The sequence below is a fragment of the Marmota marmota genome, unplaced genomic scaffold, assembly GCF_001458135.2.
Source record: "Marmota marmota marmota unplaced genomic scaffold, marMar, whole genome shotgun sequence".
NCBI lineage: Eukaryota > Metazoa > Chordata > Mammalia > Rodentia > Sciuridae > Marmota > Marmota marmota.
Window position 1 is genome coordinate 39383847 of NW_026000005.1, and position 24609 is coordinate 39408455.

The 24609-nt window shown below is 39.8% G+C and overlaps 1 protein-coding gene across 2 annotated transcripts in view; it reads left to right on the forward strand.

Moving 5' to 3' along the window:
* Positions 1–12572: 12572 nt before the first annotated feature.
* Mogat1 (monoacylglycerol O-acyltransferase 1) overlaps positions 12573–24609 on the forward strand; it is a 39412-nt gene continuing 27375 nt past the window's right edge. The window contains exon 1 of one of the 2 annotated variants that reach the window (XM_015481454.2): positions 12573–13470. In XM_015481454.2, coding sequence (XP_015336940.1) covers positions 13377–13470 — 94 coding nt within the window. In that variant the 5' untranslated portion in view covers positions 12573–13376. The remainder of the gene's footprint in view (positions 13471–24609) is intronic. The other variant, XM_048808605.1, reaches the window with a different exon arrangement.

Genomic DNA, 24609 nt, shown 5'->3' on the forward strand with positions numbered 1-24609 from the left:
CATCCCCATGCAGCAGAAATAACAATGACAACAACAATAATAATAATATTGATTGTTTTGTGTACATATACATTTCTTCTTTTATGTACTTTATTTTTTGTTTATTTATTTACTTTTGTGGTTCTGGGGATCAAACTAGAAACTTTTTCTATTTCTAATGAGGAATGTCATTGGGATTTTAATTGGAATTGCCTTAAATCTGTATAACACTTGGTAGTGTGGCCATTTTGACAATATTAATTCTGCCTATCCAAGAACATTGGGAGATCTCTCCATCTTATGGTCATCTTTAATTTCTTTCTTTAGTCTTCTATAGTTTTCATTATAGAGGTCTTTCACCTCTTTTGTTAGATTGATTCCCAAGTATTTTTTTTTTCGAGGCTATTGTAAATGGAGTAGTTTTCCTAATTTCTCTTTCAGAGGATTCATCACTGATGTACAGAAATGCATTTGATTTATGTGTGTTTATTTATTTTATATCCTGCTACTGTGCTGAATTAACTTATTAGTTCTAGAAGTTAGAAAATCTTTACCATGTGCACATCAGATAGAGCACTAATCTCCAGGATATATAAAGAACTAAAAAAGCTACCAAAAAAACAAATGACCCAATCAATAAAAGGGCTAAGGAACTAAGCAGACACTTCACAGAGAAAGATATACACTCAATCAACAAATATATGAAAAAATGTTCAACATTTCTAGCACTTAGAGAAACGCAAATCAAAACTGCTCTAAGATTTCATCTCACTCCAGTCAGAATGGCAATTATTAAGAATATAAGCAGGCACATTGGCCTACATCTATAATTCCAGCAGCTCAGGAGGCTGAGGCAGGAAGATCTGGAGTTTAAACACAGCCTCAGCAATGGCAAGACATTAAGCAACTCAGTGAGACTCTGGTCTCTAAATGAAATACAAAATAGAGCTGGGAATACAGCTTAGTGGTCTTTTAATGCCCCTGAGTTCAATACCCGCCGCCAAAAAAAATACAAGAAACCATAAGTGTTGGTGAGGATGTGGGGGGAAAAGTACACTCATACATTGCTGGTAGGACTGCAAGTTGGTGCAATCACTCTGGAAAGCAGTATGGAGATTCCTTAGAAAACTTGCAATGGAACCAGCATTTGACCCAGCTATCCCACTCCTCAGTCTATACCCAAAGGACTTAAAATCAGAATACTACAGTGCCGCAACCACATCAATATTTACAGCAGCTCAATTCACAATAACTAAACTGTGGAACCAACCTAGATGCCCTTCAATATCTGAATGGATAAAGAAACTGTGATATATATATACACAATGGAATATTACTCAGTCTTAAAGAAGAATGAAATTATGGCATTTGCAGGTAAATGGATGGAGTTGGAGAATATCATGCTAAGCAAAGAAAACCAATACCCAGAACCCAAAGGCCAAATGTTTTCTCTGATAAGTGGATGCTGATCCATAATGGAAATGAAGGGTAGGGGGAGGGCACAAGCAAGAGAAGAACAGAGGAACTTAGGACTGGGCAAAGGGGAGAAAGGGGAGGGGAAGGGGTATGTGGGTGGGAAGCATGGAAGAATGAGACAAACATTATTACCCTGTGTACATGTGTGATTGCACAAATGGTGTGACTGCGCGTGAAGTACAACCAGAGAAATGAGGAGTTGTGCTCTATTTGTGTACAATTAGTTGAAATGCATTCTGCTGTCATGTATAACTAATTAAACATAAGACAACTGCCGCAGTCCAGCTGCAGTAAAATAACCGGGGGGGGGGGGCATGAGCAACTTGTATACATTGATACAGCAGGAGTGGGAGCCTTTTATTGTAGGACAACAGAGGTGTTTATACATTCCACACAGCTTATCTAATTAACATAAACTAGATACAGCAGTCAACCAATAAGGAATCTCCACACTTAATGGCTCACTGGCATTACTTCACAAACCACTCCCTCTGGCAAAATGCCAGGAGCCATCCAGACTTGTTTATAGACTCTAACATTTGCCAGGCGCCATCCTGACTTGTTTACAGACTCTAACAGACAACTTAGACTGTGACTCAAAAAATAAAAAGAGTTGGGGATGTGGCTCAATGGTAAAACTTCAGTGGATTAAATCCACAGTACCATAACAAATAAATAAATAGGCTTAAATGAGTGTAACTGTAAACAAAAATAAAACAGCTGGGGCTGAGGATGTAGCTCAGTGGTAGACCATTTGCCCAGCATGTGCAAAGCTCTTGGTTCAATCTCTACTACTATAAAAAGAAAAAAGAAAAACTAGCTGGCATGATATATATCAAAATATTATTAATGGCTATCTTTGGGTCCTGAAACTATTTTTGTCTTTGTGTCTTTTATAGTCTACAGCATTGCAATTAATAGTTATTGCTTTTATTATAAGGAAAAAGTAAGGTTATAAAACACAATCACATTCACATCTTTCCCATACCTGATCAGGCATCAATAGTTGATCTAGTTCTCTCATTACCACATAGGAACCACATAGGATCAGAGCCTGGATAAGCTGATTAGTTTTTGCCTATAAAATATATTGATGTTTACAAAGAAAGTTGTTGGGATGGTTGTGTCACTTTACTGCTTGTGGTTTGGGCAGTAATTGGGAAAGAGATGCTGTCAGGTATAAAATTCTTTCTACATAGGACTTAAAATGCAGCACAGTTTTAAGTGATATTTTATTTATTTTTGATACTGGGGATTAAACTCAGGGGCACTGTACAACTGAACTACATCCCTAGTCCTTTTTATTTGTATTTTGAGACAGCATTTCTCTAAATTGCTGGGGGTCTCCCTAAATTGCTGAGGTTAGCCTCTAATTTGGGATTCTTCTATCTCAGCCTCCAGTGTGGCTTGGATGTGCCTGTGGATGACATTTTAAGGTAAAGAAGCAGGTTCTTTAAAGTGACCCACTGCTACTGTTCAGTGCTTTCCTTTCCAAAAACATTGTCTACTCCCAGCCTCAGACTCCTCATCTATAAAATGGAGATAGTACTTCCTTAGATAGTTATGAGGATAAAGTATGTAGAAACAATCTAAAACACACAAAAGTGTATTTGAGTATTAAATATTTACACTGAAGTTAATAACCCAAGTGATCCAAGACTACAAACTCTCCAGTATTAATCTTAGTAAAACTGGTTATCTCCCAGAGGCAGGTCGATCAATTCAAGTGAGAGATCATAAAATTTACTTTAATGGACGTTGTTTTTACTTACTGTGTATCCCAAACTGGTTCTGTTCTAACCAAAGCCTTACGTGCTTTTCCTATAAATTTTCAGGGACACTCTAATCTCTGTAGATTATCATGAGACTTTTAGAACAGGACCAACATCTGTCTTCTTGAGTTTCCATTGATAGACCCATCTGAAGCGAAGACGTTCTGCCAGAGCTACCAGGAATCAGGTGGATCAGTACTACTTCCTAGTTGTCAAAACAATGGTGGATTTCAAATTGTATTTTAAAAGTAAGCTCATTCAGCCTTATCTATTGTTGGTCATTCTCTCATTCTTGAGATTCTCCTTAGTTTTCCTGACTCCAGACTCCTTGGATTATCCTACTATCGTTACCTGAAAGGCAAGTCAATATAGTGTTGAGTTCAATAAGTTTGTCAGCAATTAGAATCCTGGTTCTACTATATCTAACTGAGACTTTGGATCCATTCCTAACTACTGACCAGCCTTAGATCCTTGTGTGTAAGATGATGATAAAAATACCTTCCTCATAGATATACTATAGGATGATTGTATGAAGTTTAAGAGAAATGAATTGTGCTAGGGTTTGGCACATCATGAACACTTGATAAACACTAACTTTCTCACTGCCTCTTCTCCCTCCTCCACTATACTTTCCACTATCCTTTCCTCAGTGCGAGGTGCTCTCCAGAGCTATATGCTTAGTGATATTCTCCTTGAATGTTATTCTCAGCTTCTATTACCACTTAAACATGGACATGTCCCATTATAATTTTCAGCCTATTCTTCTCTTTTGTCACTATTCCTTACCAGCTTCTGACCATCTACACTTGAATGTCAAAAACAGAACTTTCCCCCCCCATCCCTGAGACTTGTTCCTCCCCATGTATTCTTAGCCTGTTCAATGTCACTTTCATTCACTGAGTTACGTAAGTTAGAAGTACTGAAGCTATTAACCTAACTCCTCTTCCCTCATTTTTCTCTTCTAATTTTTTTTTAAAATTTCTGGTTATAAATGGACATAATGCCTTTATTTTATTGATTTATTTTTATGTGCTGAGGATTGAACCCAGTGCATCACCTGTGCTAGGCGAGTGCTCTACCACTGAGCCACAACCCCAGTCCCTCTAGTTAGTTTTTTATCACAGAAACTTGACAAAATCTACTTAGCATTTTTCTCTCAGCCACAGGGTAAACTTAGAGCAGTGGAATCTTCTATCTCACTCCAGTGATGTGGGGCAGGAGTGAAAAACTAATCCAAACTGGATTTTGGACTTGGAAACTAAGTCCATTGTATTTAACATAATGGTAGAAGCTGTGAGATGCAGGTGAAGAGTCATTGGCAGCCATGGGGGCCAAGCCACGAAGCAAACTAACTTTTGAGCTGGGGAGTAGCTCAATACTCGATCTCATGTTTAGCCTATGCAAGGCCCTGGGTCCTGTTATAAAGCTTTGTCCCAGGGTTTCATAAACTGACTTCCAGACCACTCACTTATAATCGAATCAAGCCTTTATTGAAGCACACCGGTGGCAGCTGACCAGAACATAAAGCTGTTCCCCTGATCATCCCTGAACAATTGCAAGGGCACTCCTTATAAGCCTGAAAACCACAAAAGGGATGTTCGGGAGGTCTAGCCAATGCAAACAAGCCAGGTTACATAAGCAGGACAGTGCAATCAAGCGGAGGGAAGCCTAACCAATCACAGTTAGCCCAGTCACCCCAGTTACAGAAACAATACCCCTTTAGGTAGTTCCATGTTCTTAAAGTTTTCTATAGCAAAAGGAAAAGAACATCTTGCCCCAGTCATGACTCTTCTACTTGGCATGGTTGTTTTACAGGATGAAATCATAAAACAAAATGGAGTCACATTTGTTCCTACTATCACAGTCCAAACTTTATTGCAGCCAAAAATAAAACACACCCAAAGCAACAACAGCAACAAAAACAACAACTAATTTGCAGCTGGAGGAAATGACTCGTAGAGCAAGGGCGAAAATCATGGAAAAACCTGAAAGTATTTAAATTCCTGGTTGTTTTTGAGAACAAGATATCTTTCTCCTCTTCCTGAAACTTGTTTTTTCAACAGAAAAAAAAAAAAAGCTCTATATATGACTATAATGTGGGGTCCAAACCATATTTAAAAGTTCATATTTATCTTGAGAGCAATGGGAAGAAATTCAAGGATTTCAATAAATGACATAATTAATTTGGTATTTTGAAAAGAATGGTGTTGAGTGTTGTATTAGCTTTCTGACACTCTAAAGAAATACTTGACATCGGTTACTTATGAAATAAAGACTGCTTTATGTTGGCTAATGGTTCTGGAGGTTCAAGTCCAGGTTTGAGCAGTCCCATTTATTTGGTTCTCTGGTGAGGGTGGGAAAAGTGTATGTCAAGGTGACAGGTCACATATTGAGCCAGGAAGCAGAGGAAAAAAAGGGGGGGATGGGCAGAGTCCCCTAATCCCCTTGGAGGACATGCCCCCAGTACTTAAGGAACTCCCACTAGATAGCACCTTTTAAATGTCTATGGACACCTTTCAATAACATAACCCTGGCCACCAAGCCTTTAATACAGGGGTCTTTGCTCATCCAAACCACAGCAGGTATATTGTGGAAAAGGAATTAAAGGTGTTTAGAGGGCAAAATTCATGGCAGGAAGATCAGTTAGAAAGTTGCAATAATATAGGGGAGAAATAACAGGAAAATGGCATGTGTCAAAACTATGACAACAACAACTAATAATAATAATGGGCCAAGGGACTCCACAAGTCATATACCAAGTAGATAAACAACCAGAAATATACACACATGATTTCAAGTTCATCCACCATATTGGACTGTCTTAGTCCATTTGAATAGCTATAACAATATGCCATAGGCTGAGTAGCTTATAAACAGCAAAAGTTTCTCACAATTTTAGAAGGGGAGAAGCAGAAGATCAGTGTACCGGCATTGTTGGGTTCTTGTGAGGGCCCTCTTCTCTACTGCATATGGTCAACATGGCAGAAGGGGCAAATGAGCTCCCTTGGGTCTCTCTCTCTCTCTCTCTCTTAATTTTGAAACAGGTTCTCTCTAGGTTGCTTAGGTCCTCACTAAGTAACCGACGCTGGCCTCAAACTTGTCATCTTCCTAACCTCAATCTCCTAAGTCACCTTGAGTCTCTTTATAAGGGCACTAATCCCATTCATAAGGACTCTGCCCCTGTGATCTAGTCACCTCCCAAGCATCTCACCCTTTAACACTGTGACATGGTGGCTTGAATTTCTATATGTGAATTTTGAGGGGTCACAAATGTTCAGGCAATAGTGTAGATCTTCTTAGACGCTAGAATATATGCTGGAAGCTGCTTTGCTACCTGGCCAGGGACACTGCTGATTGAGTTGCTGACTGCCTCTTAAAAGCCTGCCCTGGACTAAGGTGAGTTGCACCAAACCACATCTCTCTTCTTGTTTCTGCTTTGATTGAGGTGCTGGTGCCCCAAGTAGGTTCCCAGGCCAAATGAAAATGAAGGTGGGTGGGGTCATGAGAAAAGAATGATTACCATTATAACTTTTAAGAGTAATCATCATAGTGTCATAATATACAATTTAAAAGAGCAGTTTGAGAAGCGCATATTTGTACAGCAAACATCATATGTTAACATTAATATATTAATGGAAACATAACTGTAAGCAAAAATAACCAAAATGGTTTTCGGCACCATAAAGAAAACACAAATAACGAGGATGGGAGCAGAGTTCGTGGATCAGCTATGCCTTTATTCAGCAGCAGGGTCAGATGTTGGACGGGCTCACTTTCTGGGTGGAAGATGACCCCTGGTTACAGAAGGGGTCTAGGTTTTTATATGTTACACTGAGATATGACTTAATCTCTTTAACAGAATGTGTCAGTTTGATAATTCAGGACACAGGTTGTGAGAATTTGAAACTTGTTTTTACTGGGCAAGGATGGAGGGTCCAGCGTTCAGTGTTCCTCTCTCTCCCTCCAGGGCCTATTATACTGTCACTGGGAAAGGATTTTTTTGGGAAAGGATCAATGCTTGTCCTCTTCCCAGGGACTGCCATTTTAGAATTGATGGATATCTCATTCCCAGGGATTGTCTTGTCACTGGGAAAGGATTTATTGGGAAAGGATCAATGTTTCGCCTTCTTCCTGGAGATTGTCGTTTCCCTTTCTTGGGATTTCATTTCCCATATCCTTCAATAACAACTGAAGCTAGATTTATGGAGTGTGCAAAGGAGAATGAGAGGAAGGAGGGTCAGATAGTGCATAGGATGTGAGACCTTGTGAGTATCCAAAGACAAGAAGAAAGTATGGAGGGGAGGGCAGCTTGAACCATGATCATGGAGACTACAAAGCCTATCTCAAGACTCCTGCAAATCTACCCAGAACAAACATGCCTGAGCCCTGTCAGGTTGATGAATACTTTTAAAGAAAAACAATAAGAAAACAGAGGGGTCAGAACAAATTTCTTGAGCCTTGTCTAAATTTCCTGAAAACAGAACTTCTTGTAGGACATTCTGCTGAAACTGCCGAGGTAAGGTCTTTCTAGCTGACTTGAACAAGAGCTGGTCATTCTCAATAAGTTATGGTTGGTGTCTCTCTCTCTCTGAGAAAAAGAATATTACTTTCATGATTAATGCATTTTGTGAAACTCAGAACAGTGACTTATGTCTTAAACTATTCCTCCTAAAACCTCTCAGTCTAGAAAGATACAGTTTCCTTTTTTACATAACAGTAGGAACATCTTAACTTACAGTGGAATGTCATGGTTTAGAAAAACACATCAACACCTTCTTGGTACAATGCACAGGAAAAAAAAATAAACAAGGAGTAACCTTCATGTATTTGCAAGAGAAGGCTTTCATAATCTGTGACACAATTTGAACTGTCCCCTTCTTATTTCTTAAGTCAAGAGTGGGCAAGTAGAAAGAGGAAACCATATTTAGTCAGTGAAATATCAGAATCTTTTTCTTTCTTCCTTTTTTCAGTACTGGCAATTGACCTCAGGGACACTCTACCATTTAGCTACATCTCCAGCCCATAGCAACAAGTTCTGGCTAAATTGCTGAGAGCCTCACTAAGTTGCTGAGGCTGGCGAGGAACTTGCAATCCTTCTGTCTCAGTCTCCTAGGTCACTGGAAAAAATATTACTTTCACAATTAATGCATTTCATGAAACTCAGAACAGTGACTTATGTCTTAAACTATCCCTCCTAAAACCTTTCAGTCTAGAAAGAATACTGTTTCCTTTTTAACATAGCAGTAGGAACATCTTAACTCACAGTGGAATATCATGTTTTAGAAACATGTTCTGGGTACATTTGCAGGATTCTTGAGATAGGCTTTGTACCTCCATGATCATGGTCCAAGCTGCCCTCCCCTCCATACTTTCTTATTGCTTTTGGTTACTCACAAGGTCTCAGGCATGCATGTAATCAGGCATGCACCACTGTACCCTGCAATCTCGGAATCTTTAAACAGGATGGTGTTGGTTTTCAGTACCCTCTTTCCCTCTCCAGGATTCATCAGAGCATTGTGGCTTGATACTTTGTTTTTTTTGTTTGTTTGTTTGTTTTTGTACTAGAAATTGGACCAAGAAGGCACTTTCCACTGAGCTATATCCACAGCCCTTTGTGTTTTTAGTTTTGGAACAGGGCCTTGCTAAATTGTTCAGGGCCTCACAAGTGGCTGAGGCTGGCGTTAAATGTGTGATCCTCTTGCTTCTGCCTCCTCAGTGCCTGGGATTCCAGGTGTGCACCACCACATCAAGTTTGATACTCTTTTATTGAATTATTGTAAATGTATGTACATATTCTTCATGCATACCTAGTCAGTGCCAAGCACATGGGAACAAAGCTAACCTTTGTGCCATGTGTAATTTTCTTTGATCATTTGCTAAAATGATCTGATTGAATGAATCACTAGTCCCAAGCCAAACTCACAAGTTTAGTCTTTGGCATTCTTCTACCCAGAGTCATTAAACAATGATTCTGTTTAACAACACCCACTTTCTTCCTTGTATTATTTGAGAAAAACCTTAGTATTACAGCTACCTGCTTTGGTTTTAGGAACAGACAAACTGATTAAAAGAAAAGAAAGAAACTCAATTCTACTACTACTTACTATGTGAATAATTTGACTCAATTTCTTCAATGATGAAAGGAATAATAGTACCTACCCTGCAGAGTTCTTGTGGGGTTTGAATCACCATAGCACACAAGGCATATAACAGAACCTGGGAGTGGTAAATTCTCAATAATATTGGTATATGTAACTTCTACCTGAAACCCTGCTTTGGACTTTGTATTTCTCCAAATATTAGACTGCCCCCCCAAAAAACAAGACCAAAAGCAAAATAAACAGTGTTTTTCTAAGCTGGGTTTTGCTGCGCCTCAGAGGTGCTAGATATGTCTTTGACTATTTGATGTCAATTTCATTTTGTTAAAGAAACAGTCAACTTGGGAAGGAGGAAGATGTGGAGTTAGGCTGGAGAAGTCAGGGTCCCTGTCACTTTTCAAGTAGAGCTGCTTTGGTTTGGTTTGCTGTTTCATACACTGGAGGTTTTTGAAGATTAAAAAAAGAATTCCTCTGAAAAAAAATTAAAACCATATCTTAAACCACATTGCTTTTTCTTATCTGTTTTGTTTCTTAATGTGAAAAGTTGGTTGTTTGTCTACAAAGAGATCAATATTTACTCCTTAACAATAATTGGCTTGGTTGTTTTGGGAAAAATCACCCAACTCTGTGCTCTCAGTTTCCTAGTCCATGAAATGTGTAGTTTGGAGAGATAGTGTCTAAGATTCCTGCTTTCCTATTATTTTTACTTCTACAGGTAAGTGACATTCGTATAGAAGAGTTGTTTTGAATAGCTTAAAGTGTTGAAGGCTTCTCATTATGTCAATCCAATAACATGGTACATGATGTGTGCACAAATAAATACATGTTGAATGACAAAAGAATGTGTAAATGATTTAATTGTTCATGTAAATAATGATGGGTTTTTTGCACAGACTGGACCCTTGTGGGTCCATGTTTTGCTTTCATGGGTTGTGGAGATATGATGGTTCTTTTCTACCAGCTGAGTGTTCTGGGAAAGTGACAAAAGCATTATTAAGTACACCCTAGGAGATTAAGATAAAGAGTTCTGGGTGTTTTGCTCTTCTTATTTGCCAATATATTATGCATCTAGTTGATCAATCAGTTCTACCATTTATCTCTCTAATGCACATCCTGGATCCATGTCTGTTCTCCTAGCTTTCACAGGAGGTCAGGCCACTATCCTCTACACTCATCCTACAGTACATCCCTAGGACTCATTCTGCTTCATTCTAGTTACCTCCAGTCTGTTCTAACTAGCTGCCCATGTTCTCTACAATGGAGCCCACACGTTTCTTTTAAAACAATATTTTACACACACACACACACACACACACACACACATACACACACACACTTACTTTCTTTTCCTCCCACTATACCCTGAGCCCAGGAGGATAGAGACGTCTCTTATTTTCCATTCCCACTCCCTACTCAGAGCCTAATACATATGAGTAGTCAATAAGTGCATGTAAATTCTCAAAAACACAGAGACCACATCTTGGTTTACCTTTATGTCATCAGCACTAGGGACCATGCCCAATGCAAGCAGGTACCCAAACCCATGTTTGCTCCATGTTTGATTCCATTGATGAAGAGATGACTCATCTTTCCAGGTTTTAGAGAAAACTGCATTTGAAACTTCTCTACTCTGCCTCTTGTCAGCTGTGTGACTTTTGAATCTAGCTTTCTTTCGATGAAAAATTGAAGCTAATTCTCATTTTGTAGAGTTGCTACAGAATGAGGACATGCTTAGGAAGGAGGGATCCACACAGTGTCTGACGTAGTACCCCAACCTAACACTGGTGGAAGATTCAGAGAGGAAATCTGAGCAGAAAGTGACTCTTAAAAGAAAAAAAAATCCCCAAACAAACTTAAAATTTGTATACAAAAAGTTATAAACAACACCCCCATCCCGGCTTTTAGAGGACCTTTACACAAGTGCTTCCCTTTGCCTTTGACCGCCTCAGTGTGTTAGGTAGTAGTCAGTAACGAGCAGTGAAATGTGAACCAATAACATAGCGGGGTCACGGAGTTGCTTTGAATTGCTTTTAATGAACAATGAAGTAACTTGTAGGACAACAGCAAGTGCACCAACCTGAGAATAAACAGGTGGAAACAAAGGGCATCAATCAAGAAAGAGAAACCGATGGGGCCAACTCCTGGCAGGGTTTACTGAAGTGATTGTGAAGTTAGGACTCATGGCCAAAGATTTCTCAATGTATTCCGGAAGGGAAATTTCATCAACAGTGTAGGTACACTCAGCTGAAATCCCCATGGTCATTGATCTCAGCACCCACATCCATATAGAATGGATTTGTAGATGAAGCCCCCTCTCCCCAATAGGAGGATGCCATGACAGTTCTGGAGAGGAACAATTTTTGGAGTTAAAAATTCCCCTCACCAGATGTGAAGGAGGAGATAGACATCTGATTGGTGGAGATGGCAGAAGGTGGACCCCAGTTTTCTTGGTGAACATCAAACAACATTAACTTTGGAAGCAGCATTGTTTCCTTTTTCGTTCTCTGCTTGAGAGTGCTTTTGCTTGAAACTTACCTTACTTTCACTTACAGTAGAGTTCTCTTGCTTGGTTTTTCATGTCTAACTTTAAATTTTCTTTCATTGGAACACAAGAACTGAGATTTGGAGCTTCAGTTCTCCACTTTCCCATGACAAATTAACACAATCTGTTGTTAAACCTCAGGTTAAGGGAGCTTCCTCAGATACATCTCTAACCCTCTAATCTAGGCTCCTACAATCTTCTAGTTATCCACAGTAGGGTCATGCTTACAATTATACATCCAGTTGTACAGTTACTTTACTTATATCTGTCTTTGCTCCATGAGACATACTCTGAGAAAAAGACAATGAATGACATGTGAGAACTGAAGTTCTTTGTTAAAAACAGTACTGTTTGACCTGGCTGACCCTGTACATGGGAATTGTAGAGAGATGGAAGGTTTTAGGTCCAAAGCCAAAATTATCTTGGGCTATTTTAGACCCTTTAGTGCCCATTTACCTTAACCTCTGTATCTGACCTAATATTCCTGTAACTAATTGATCAGCTTCCAGATAAACTTCTCAGAACATATCAGGAAGTTTAGCAGACCTCTAGCCCACCAACCCTAAAGCCAAGAATTTTAGAAGGTGACATTTGGAACCTACAGGAAAGCCTTCTCTGCTTTGCCGAAGCCTGCTGTCTCTTTGATTATGGTCAATGTATTGACTTAAGACTTTCTTTGGTTCTATGACTCTAGAAGTTCATGTAACCCCTTCCACTATGGGACAGGTCACTCGGGTAACTTGAATCCTTGTGTTCCAAGGCCATGATCATTCATATTTGGCCCAGGAAAAAAAAAAAACTATTTTATTTCCCTAAAGCAGAGTTGTTATTTTACACCGACACTTGGTTATCCAGTGTATCCCCAACACCCGGAGTGGCTCCTGGCAAGTGGTAGGTTCACACTAAATGCGTATTGAGTGAATGAACAAATGAAAGGAGTCCAGGATTTTTGCAGGGATCTGAGGACACAAAACTGAGAAAGCAGCTCCTATTCTTCCCCACAGAGTTTGGGAATACTGTGGGGGCACAAATCAACAGACTTAAGACCCACGACTTTCCCCAGCTGAACTGAGATTCCTTGAACTATACCATTCATTCATTCCAGAGAAAGGAGAGGGGTGAGTTTAAGGGCGGCTGATGAAGCAATTGCTGGTGGTCCATCAGCTTAACAACGGTCAGATCCGGGTGGAGCCGCTAGGTCCTAGACAAGTCAGCGAGAGCCCGCGCTGCTGAGTTCGGGCCGCCAGCATCTGTCCCTTGTGCGCGCCAGCCCGTGCGCGGGGTGGGCGGCTGCTGCTCTGGGCCAGCGCCAGAGCCGGGCGCCAGTGATTGGCAGCCCCCAGCCTCAGCCCTGGTGCGTCCCCCAACCCTAGGCGAAATTCTGTCCCCGCCTGCTCCTCCCCGCCCAGTGGGTGCCTGGCTTGAGACGGGATCCCGTCCCACACTTCCCGCCGGCGCCGAGGAAGGTACAAGTGGCTGCGACAGGCGCGGTTCTCGCTGAGAGCGATCATGAAGATCGAGTTTGCGCCGCTCAACATCCCGCTGGCGCGGCGGCTGCAGACGGCGGCAGTGCTGCAGTGGGTGGTGACCTTCTTACTGCTGGGTAAGAACGACCCGGCGCTCTGCACCGCGGAAGACCAGGCAAACGCCGCGGTGCCCGGGCGCGCCACCTCGCCCCGACAGTCCCTATCCGACCGCTGGCTTTGAACCTTCCAACTCTGCAGGCCTGTCCTCTCAGAGCAAGCGGGTCAAAGGAGGGCGTTGGGAGCTATTGTGGGACTCTCCTTTGGCTTCTTTCTCCCAGGAGAACCTCATAGCAAATAACTTATTTACCAACTGTATTTTCTTTTATGCTTTTTTTTTTTTTGAGGTAAGGCATATCTTACCCACAATAAAGTCATAGACTATAAATATAAATATATAGTCATAGGCTATAAATATACATATTGGTGAATTTTTGCTAAATGTAACCATGACCAATCAAGCAATAGAACTTTGCACTTCAGTCCCTCAAAAGTTGGTAAACTCGTTTCTGGAGCTGTTGATTCAAATGCCTAGACTTTTGAAACTGTTCTCCACACTTTTAGGGCAGATAGCCTCCTTAACTTTTCCGTGTTTATTATTTTCTGGGGGTAGAAAGGCACCTACAAAGAACTCAACAGACATTGGGTTGAGTTGAGTGTTATATCTGAAAATCATCTGGCCCAGGAGTGTGTTCCAGGTGTGTCCAAGTTAAGCCCACAAATGCTGTTAAAGTGCACAAGCCAAATCCCCAGGTGGCCCAGGAAGGCTTACCTGAGGCTCCTTAATGTTTATTGTGCTCTTGGAATAAAAGGAGGTGGGGGAAGGCAAAAGGAATTATTATTTTTTTTAAACTAGTACATACTGTTCACATTTATATTTCAAGTTTGGAAGTGCATATTTGCAAGCAGCAATACAAAAGCCAAAGGAATTAGTGGGAAGCCCTTCTATGGGAACTTAAACTCTTCTGAAAGCAGAAAATCATCTGTGTGGTCTAAGATCATGACTTGTACACTGTTGGGACTGAATAATAAGCTCATTTCATTATAAAGAGTTTTACACTTTTGAAATGGTATTTACATGTTGAATGTCTGGATCAGTTTTTTCAACCCTGGCTGCATGTGAGAATCACCAAAGGAGCTTCTGAAAAATAGGGACACTCAAGCTCCATTCCTAGCATTTCTAATTCGTTCACTTCAGAACAGAGCTTTTGCATCAGGGCTTTATAAAGGAATTCTCTAAGTGGTTGTAGTGTGGGCCTAAGAAAAAGGTAGTTTAAAATATTAACTCATTAGGCCCTTAAAGGCCAAACTATGAGGCCGGGCTGGTAGCATTATACTCCATTTAGCTCTGTATCAAAGGACCAATAATAAGATAATAAGAGATAATAAGACAACCTCATTTAAGACAACCTTATTTGGTGCATGGTGTATGCTAGTTGCTGTTCTAAGCACCTTCCACTATTATCCCTGTCATCCTCATCAACAACCCTATGAGGTAAGGACTATTCTTGCACTATTGTACTGATGAGGGAATTAAGAGGTCAAGTAAATTGTTCGAGGTTACATAGCTGGAAGAGCTGGATGTAAGTCCAAGTATTCTTCCCAAAGTCTCTATTTCAACCACTGTGTGCCTGCTTCAATGCATTGACACTGGAGCCTGACTTCCTAACTGATCATGCAGCAAATCTCTCACAACTCACTGTCCTTTTCTTTCATAGTGCTTATCATTGATTGTGTTTTTATGTTATTGATTGTATTTGTATGCCATTGATTGTATTTGTCTATGCTTGTGGCTATTTGAGAAAGGCCTTTCTGGCTATTTGACAAGCTCAGTGAAGGAGTACCCAGCAGCAGAAGATATGCAAGATGTTCTTGTTATGACTGTTTCCACTCTATGGCCCAGAATATCAGCTAACTACCCATAATCCTCGTCGTGACCTTGTGAGGTAGGGACTATCTTTTCCTCATATTACAAGGAAGAATCTGGAAGGTGAAGTAGATTGCACAAAGTCACATGGCTCAGTAGTAGGTGGTTCAGCCACATGTGCCGCATGTTACTGGCTTAGTGACTGGAATGTGACAGGAGCTCAGGAAGCCAGGCCAAATTTGAATCAAACAACAGTGACTCTGCAGACAATTAGTTTAAACGTTTTTCTATCATACATTTGACATTTGTGGTACTAGAAACATGTTATTTTTGGCAATTGTATTATGGAATTCATCAGAAATGGAGAGACAGCGCATGAGTTCTCATAGACCCATTACCTTGTTTATAGTGATTTAATAATTTGCTGTATTGTTTTATCTGTTGTTTCACAAAAATATTTAAGAATGTATTAAATTATGATGTTCTTAAAGTCATAAATACTTTAGTATGTATTTTTTAAAAGTGTTTTATATATAGCCATTGGTACTGTTGTCACATATAGTGTAGTTAACAAATCCTGCTTAAAATCATCTAAGACAAGTTCATATTCAGATATCATATGTTGTGTAAGAAATTCATCTTTACTGGCAATTTGAACCTGGATCCAAACAAGACCCATGTGTTGCATTTGGTTTTATATCTTTCATGTAGAACCGCGCTAACAAATTTGCTTTCTTGTCAGCAATGCATTGAAGGATCACTTTGTGGACTTATCTGATTGCTTCTATGTAGTGTTAACTTGTTCCCTTATGCCCTGTATTTCTTTTAAAATGGAAGATAGAGCTAAAGGTTTGATTAGATTTAGATGAAACCTTTTTGGCAGGACTTCTTCCAAGATGCTGCTGTGTGTTTCACATTCCATCTCATCAGGATGCACGTGGCGTCTGGGTGACCCATGTTAGTGTCTGAGATTGATCAATGGGCCCAAGAAGGAATTAATTTGAGGGGTGACAGTGTTGTGAAGGAACACTCCCCCTGGCTGTTGGTTGGCCTTTCCCTTAGTGGTTTAAGCCATGATCCTTGCCTGAATTGTTTTGATACTACAAAATGGCAATTTGCTTATTCTATTATTCTTTCTTCATATATTAGCTAGAATTTCTGCAAGGATAATTTTTTTTCCTCATCTTATGGGGCTGTTTAACTACTCTACATTTCAGTACTTACAGGAAAGATAAATGTAACTCCTTTCCATTTAATTGTGAATTTCCAAGTAAGGAGTTGACATGTAGTTACTTCCAGTCACAAGAAGAAGTTTTTTATTAACTATATATTTTAAGATGTCTAATTCAAATGCTGGAATGTGCTTTTCTTGCCACCACCAGAAAAAAAAATAGTTTAAACTTGGGATATATTTTAAAAGAGCAAAATGTTTCATTTAATTATGAAATCAGATACTGTTGCATTGAGTTAAATGTTAAATACCTGTTATCCAATCTTAATATCCAAGAAATTGAAACATGCTTATTAGCTGGTATACCACTAAACTGTAAATTACAAAGTGGAAAACTGAAATATTTATTGACCATCTTCTACCCACAACCCCATGGCAAGTATTATTATATTTTTTATTTTAATTTTTTTTTTTTTAGGAAAAACTAAAGCTCAAGAAGTTTAAGCCCACGTATAAGTAAGTGGTGAAACCAAGATCTTTTACTGAATGGGTTTGCTTGCTTATTTAAGCAGCTTTCTTGAGATATCATTAAAATACACATTGCACATATTTAAAGCATACAATTTGGTAGGTAATCATTACCACAATTAAGATGTCAATATCACCATCATTCCCCCAAAGATTTTTCATACCCTTCCTTCCTGGGCCCCCATCCCAGGCAACCACTGATCTGCTTTCTTTCACTATGGGTTAGTTTGCATTTATGGAGTTTTATGTAAATGGAATCTCATGTGTTCCTTTTTTATTGGACTTCTTTCAACTCAGCATGATGATTTTGACACTCATTTTCATTGTTGTGTATTTCAATAGCTTATTGCTTTTTGTTTCTAAATAGTATTATGTTGAAGGGATATATTGGGAATTGTCTCTTCATCTATTGAATATTTAAATTGTAGCTTTCACAAATGATACTGCTGTGAATTGAACTACCATTGCCCAGCCCCTGGATCTTTAGTCTGCACCAAAGATTTGTTTATCTGGATGCCAGTAGCATGCTATTGTGTTTATTATAGCTTTGTAATTTCTGAAGTCAGGTAGTGTTAGTCCTCAAACTTCTATGCTTTTTTCCAGAGTTGATTTGATTAGTCTAGATCCTTACAATTTTCATATGCATTTTAATATCATCTCAATTTTCACATACATACACACAGACACAAAGCCTGCTGGGACTTTGATTGAAATTACATTTTTGTTTGAGATCAGTCTATAGATTAATTTGGAAAGAACTGACATCTAACAATGTGACTTTTCTACTGTATGGGTTTATCATGTTTTCAAATTTCAGAGCCCATTTCAGTATCACCTAGGGATTTTTGTCAAAGTGCACATTCCCAGAGGTTTTGATTCCGTGGATCTCCAGGAGAGCCATTAATTTTTTTCAACCCTTTAGTTTGAAATAATTTTGGAAACAATAACTACAGAAAATAAAAATTATATAAGTTACAAAAATTCCCATATTCCTTAATCCAGATTCCCTAAACGTTCACAGGTTGCCATGTTCCCCCTCCTCTGCTCTTGCCCTCTGTTCCTGTCTCTTACTTCTTCTTTCTTCCACTCCCCACATTCTTATTTTCTGAATGCTTTTGGAATAAGTTGCAGACCTGGTTTCCCTTTGTCCCTAAATACTTCAGAATGTATTTCCTAAAACCAAGGACTTCCCTTACATGGCCACAATACAAATAGCCAGATCAGGAAGATGACCCAGGTGCAGCATTGGGGGGGGGGGGCATGTTAACATTCCCTTGATTTATTCGAGAGTCCTAGACTTTGATGCACACTCATGCGCCCCCTGTATTATGGACTGTCTCCATGGCTTTCAGGTGGTGGCTATACTTATTCTGCCTTTAAGCTTGGAAACTTTCTGAAATATTCAGACCATGGGACAGTTTTAACGTATCCTTGTTAGGATTTGTGTGCCTTTTTTTTTTTTTTTGGAGGAACCAGGGATCAAACTCAGGGGCACTCAACCATTGAGCCACATCCCCAGCCCTATTTTTTGTATTTTATTTAGAGACAGGGTCTCATTAGTTGCTCTTCATCTTGCTTTTGCTGAGGCTGGTTTTGACCTAGCAATCCTCCTGCCTCAGCCTCCTAAGCCGCTGGGATTACAGGCATGAGCCACCACAGCGCACAGCGATGCGCACAACTGTAATCCTGGCTATGCAGGAGGCTGAAGCAGGAGGCTTATAAATTTGAGTCCAGTCTGGGCAACTTAGTGAGAACTATCTCAAAAAGGGGTTGTGATGGTGCTGGATATAGTTCAGTGGTGAAGAGCCCCTGAGTTCAATCCCCCATACCACTTCCTCATACACACATACAAACAAAAAAAAAAAAAAAAAAGAAAGAAAGAAAGAAAAGAAAAGAAAAAAGAAAGAAGGAAGGAAAAAACAAAAAAACAACTCCAGAAGATAAATTCTCTTAAAAATAAGAATTTTTAAAATCAGAAGGATGTTACATTTTTATATTCAACAGATGGCATTAATTAGTGTTTAGAAGTATAATGCCTCTAGGAATAAGAATTACTTGCTTCTGCATTCCATTTACTTTCTATGTTTTATAGTAAATGGTTAAAGTAACTGTAGAAACAATCATAATGGGAAAAAAACAAAAACTTCTTGGATGAAAATGGGAAAGGTACATATATGAATTAAATATTTTATTATTATTATTGTTGTTGTTGGTACTGGGGCTTGAATCTAGGGTTGCTTTGCTACTGAGCTACATCCCTAGTTCTTTTAATTTTTTATTGAGACAAGGTCTTGCTAAATTGCTGAGGTTGACTTCTAACTTGAGATTCGCCTACCTTAGCCTTCTGAGTCTCTGGGATGAAAGGTGTGAGCCACTATGCCCAGCACCAAATAAATATTTTAAATTATTTCTTAATGTTGGTCATTATTTAATGAAAGTAAATTAACTTTCAGTGTTTTTCGTAATGTTTTTCTGATGCAGCATTGTGACCTAATCCAACGACCTTATTCGTATTCCAGAAATTGCCCCACTAATAGGCTGCTCAAGGGAATTTAATGGAATCATTTTAAAGATGTGAATATTCTTACATAAGTAGACTTGTTCTGTAAGCTTGGTTTTATCTTTTACTCTCTTCAGTAGAATCATTTTATTTCTTTAAAAATAATTTTATATGATAATTCACGCTATCTATTAAAAAATTTTGGAAAATGTGTAAGTTTTTAAAAGAAACTATTACAGGGCTGGGGCCTTCCAGGAAACTGAGGCAGCGTGAAGGCCCACCTTCAAGCCCTAATTCTTGAGATCAAGTCAGAAAGATTTCAGACATGACGCTCAAAGTAACAGGCATGAGTTTATTGAAGGGCTAGGGAAAGGGAAAGGGGACACTCTCAAGGGAGAAAGTGGGGCCTCTCAGAGAGGAGAGAGACCGTGTGCCTCTCCTGCACTCCAGTTTTATTAGGGATTCCAGAGAAGTTTCCAGAGAGTTGTACCCAGGTCCTCCTCTTGACTTCCGACTGACAGCAGGATGACATCAGACTTTCAAGTCCCTACCGTCATGACCACTCTAGGTCACTTTGGTCCATGCTGAGTGGTTCTGATTGGATTCTTAGCCACAAATTCTTACAGATTTTATGATTAGGAGGAATTATCATTATCTCCATGAGTTTCAGGATCTGGATTGTGGAAAAGGTCACAAAAGTTCCCCCTTCAGGCTAGCTTGGGTTCTCTTATTAACATTATTTGGGCCTGATTTTCTCTTGCGGATAACAGGTATTTTGCTGAGGAATGCGAAATATCCTGTCACTTTCGCCAGTCAGGGCTGCAGGTAAATTGCTTCTTGGGAAAGAAAGCATGTGGGGGACAGAACTGTGGGCCTAGTTTATAGAATTATTCCCTGGACCTCTTGTTCCCACCACTCACATCTGTCTGTCTCCTATCAAGACTAGAAAAATTCCATACTGCTGTCTAGAGATAACCATTGTTAAAATTGTGGTATAATCCTTTTCTCCTGTTTGCCTATTTTAAAAATTTTATTTTTATCCATATAATGTATGTACCTGAGAAGAAATCAGGTAGCACATTGGGTTGAACTCTAAGAAGCTGGTGTTTTAAAAAGTCTCAAGTAGTCATTGGCAGCTAACTAATAACTAACACTTATTGAGTCCTTTCAACAAGTCATAATTATTCTAAAGGCTTTCTGGGTATTTCTTTTGTGCTCCACTAACCAACTATTTTTCCACATTATAAATACCATTGGCTAAAAATGCTTTTAAGACTTAACCTTTTTAGAGCAGTTTGAAGTGCTCAGGGAAAAAAAAAAAAAAAAACGGTACGGAGATTCCCACCCGTCCCCCACATGGCTGACTTCCCTCATTGTCACCATCTTCAGTTAGAGAGGTACATTTGTTACAGTTGCTAAACCCACGATGACCCGCCATTATCACCCGAGCTCCATACTTTACATTAGAGTTTGTCACCAGCGGAGCTTCTGGAGGGGGGGACCTGAGTCAGGACCAATGGTACATTTGATGAAAATGAGTTTCAGCAGGGATCAGTTACAGGCACAGATTTACTTAGGAAAGCAGATGCACATCCAAGGGACAATGTGGACTCTTTCAAGGGAGGGATGTTTTTTGGGATAAAGTAGGAAATTACACATTGGGGCGGGGTGGAGAATGCCTACCATTTTGAGAATGTGAAGGAGCATGTTGGCGACCTGCAGATTAAGAAGCCTTTGGGATTAAAGCAAGAAATATACATTCAAGGGGGGATTGCTAGCCATCTGCAGAGGGAGAGCTGATAACCTCTTGGTGTGGGGTGTATTTAAGGAAGGACCATTGCCAGAGGCTGGATAGAGGTGTAATAAGGCGGAGTTACACAATTTCCTGCCAGTTTTCCCTGTACTTGTTTGTTCTTGTTACCTTTTGCAGGAAGAACAGGGGTCAAGGGCTTGGGTCAAGAGCAGGGGCTAAGGGTTTGGGCTGGGTTGCTCACTGATGCTTGTCTTGCATTTCAAAAGTTCAGGGCCATCTCCTGCATTCCATGGCTCATGGGTGCCTCTCTCTCTCTCTCTCTCTCTCTCTCTTTTAAAATTAAATTATTTATTTATTCTAATTTCTTACACATGATGGCAGGATGCAATTCGTTTCATATTACACATATAGACCACAATTTTTAAAGTCACTGATTGTACACAAAGTATTTTCACACCATTTGTGTCTTCATATATGTACTTAGGGTAATGATGTCTAACTCATTCCACCATCTTTTTTACCTTTTTCCCCCTTCCTTCCCCTACCTCCTTTTTTTAAAAGTTCCTCCATTCCTCCCATGCTTCCCCCATCGCCTTTATGAGTCAGTATCCTCATATCAAAGAAAACATTTGGCCTTTGGTTTTGGGGATTGGCTTACTTCACTTAGCGTTACATTCTCCAACTACATCCATTTACCTGCAAATGCCATGATTTATGGGTGCTTTTCTCTTGAGACCCAGTCTGTCTTTCTTTTTCTGTTCCCCTAGGTTTCTATCTCAGGATCACTCTTGGTTTTTTACATTCTATGAGTCTGAATAACTTAGAATGACAAATACCCTCCCTGTAGCACAATTCACTGTAGTTCCACTGCTCTAAAAATCCTCTGTGCTTCACCTATTTATCCCTCCCTCTTCCCTAACCTCTGGCAACCACTTACCTTTCTAATGCCTCCATAGTTTCACCTTTCCAGAATGTCATGGAATTGGAGTCCTACGGTATGTAGGCTCTTCAGCTTGGCTTCTTTTACTTTGTAATATGCCCTTAAGTTTCCTTTAGGTCCTTTCATGGTTTGATAGCTCATTTGTTTTCATGGTGAAAAATATTCCAATGTCTGATCTACCAATTTATTTATCTACTCACCTACTTTTGCAGAGCAATTATTTTCAATTTTTGATCAAATCCAGCTTCTTATTAGTTCTTTCATTCATGGATTATGCCTTTGGTGTCATATCTAAATACTCATTGCCAAAATCAAGGTCACCTAGATTTTTTGTCCTATGTTATCTTCTAGGAGTTTGATAGTATTGCATTTTATATTAGATTTGTCTTCCATTTTGAGCTAATTTTGAGAGCGGTGCAAGGCTGTCTCTCCCACCCCACCTTTCTTCAGTTCTCCACATGCCGACATCTGGACATCTACAGTTCAACTCAGGCACTTTCTCCCTGGAGTTTGTGATAGATCCTACAAGCTGAGAGCTCAGTCCACTAGGTTGCACTTGCTTCCTTTGTCAGTCTCAAGTTCAGGTTGTGACCCCTGCTTCTGATTGGCTACAGATTGGGGCTTCCCACAACCCTCTCCCTGAACTCAGTCATCTGGTGAGCAGAAGGAAGGGAAACATTCAGCTTTTGCCAGTTTATTACAGTGGATGTGGAGCTGGGCTGTGCCATCATCTCAGCCTGTGTGTTGGATGTGTTCACCAACCTGGAGGCTCTCTAAACCCAGTATTTGGGGAATTTTCTGGAGACTTTGTCATGTAGGCATGATTGGTTATTAACTCCATTTTCAATCCCTCTCCCCTTACTTGAGGGTAGGAGTAGTGCTGAAGGTCCTAAGCTTTTAACCATGGCTGACCAACCCGAACCAGCAATCCACCAACTGTTGCCTCCTTAGAATAAAGACATTGCAGTCACTCAGAAATTCCAGGGCATTAGGAGCTCTGTGTCAGGAACCCAGGTCAAAGTCCAAATATTAGAAGAAAAGATACACTTCACACCCCTCTTAATCAGGAAATTGCAATAGTTTAAGGAGTTCTATGGTAGGAGCTGGACACAAGACCAAATATGTATATATTTTTTATTATGTCACAAACATCGTACCTATTGTTACCAATAGAGAATTGTACACTTAGAAATTTGTCAAAAGGTAGATCTTATGTTGAGTCCTCTTACAACAATAAAATAAAAAATTAAAAAACATTCTTGTTGCCGGGCACCGTGGCTCACACTTGTAATCCCAGTGGCTTGGCAAGCTGAGAAGGAGGATTGCGAATTCAAAGCTAACCTCAGCAATTTAGCAAGGCCCTAAGCAATTTAGCAAGACCCTGTCTCTAAATAAAAATTAAAAGGGCTGGGGATATAGCTCAGTGGTTAAGTGCCCTTGGGTTCAATCCCCGGTACCAAAAAAAAAACAAAAACAAAAACAAGAAAACATTCTTGTTGAACATCTTAGCATTTCATCATTTGCTTTCCTTGTCTCTCTCCTCTCTCCTTCTCCCTCTCTCCCTCCTTTCTCTTTCTCTCCACACATACAAGACATCCAGACCAGACATGCAATGCTGACAAAACATTTGAAAGTAAGAAATTAAATTGTTAATTGCCGGACACAGTGGCGCACACCTGTAATCCCAGAGGCTTGGAAGACTGAGGCAGGAGGATGGTGGTTCAAAGCCAGCCTCAGCAATTTAGAGAGGCCCTAAGCAACTCGGCGAGGCCCGATCACTAAATAAAAATAGAAAAAGGGCTGTGGATGTGGCTCAGTGCTCCGTAGTTAAGTGCCCCTGGGTTCAATCCCTGGTACCAAAAAAAAAAAAAAAATAGAAATTAAGTTGTAATCATCATGGCATTTCATCTCTAAATTCTGTAATATGTCCTTGAACACAAGAATTTTTCTATATAAATCAAAATCATTTGGGCTGGGGATGTAGCTTGGTGGTAGAGCATGTACTTAGTATGTGCAAAGCCCTCAGTTTGATCCCCAGCAACACAACACACACCCCTATTATCATGCCCAGGAAATATATCAGTGATACAATTGTCTCATTCAACCTTTACTTTATAACTAGATCAGGCTCTACACACTATATTTTTTGTTTTTAATTTTTTACAAAGCTGCTTTCCTTTTTTTTTTTTTTTGGTAGTGGGAATTGAACCCAGGGACACTTAATCACTGAGCTACATCCCAGCCCTTTTTATTTTCTATTTTGAGACAAGCTCTTGCTACGTTGCTGAGGGCCTCACTAATTTGCAGAGGTTGGTGTTAAACAGAAATTCTGATCCTCCCGCCTCAGACTCTGGAGCCACTAGGATTACAGGCCTATACCGCCATGCTTGGCAAGGTTGCTTTCTTTAAACAGCATCAGCCAATTATCTTGTAGAAAGACCCATAATCTGAGTCAGGCAG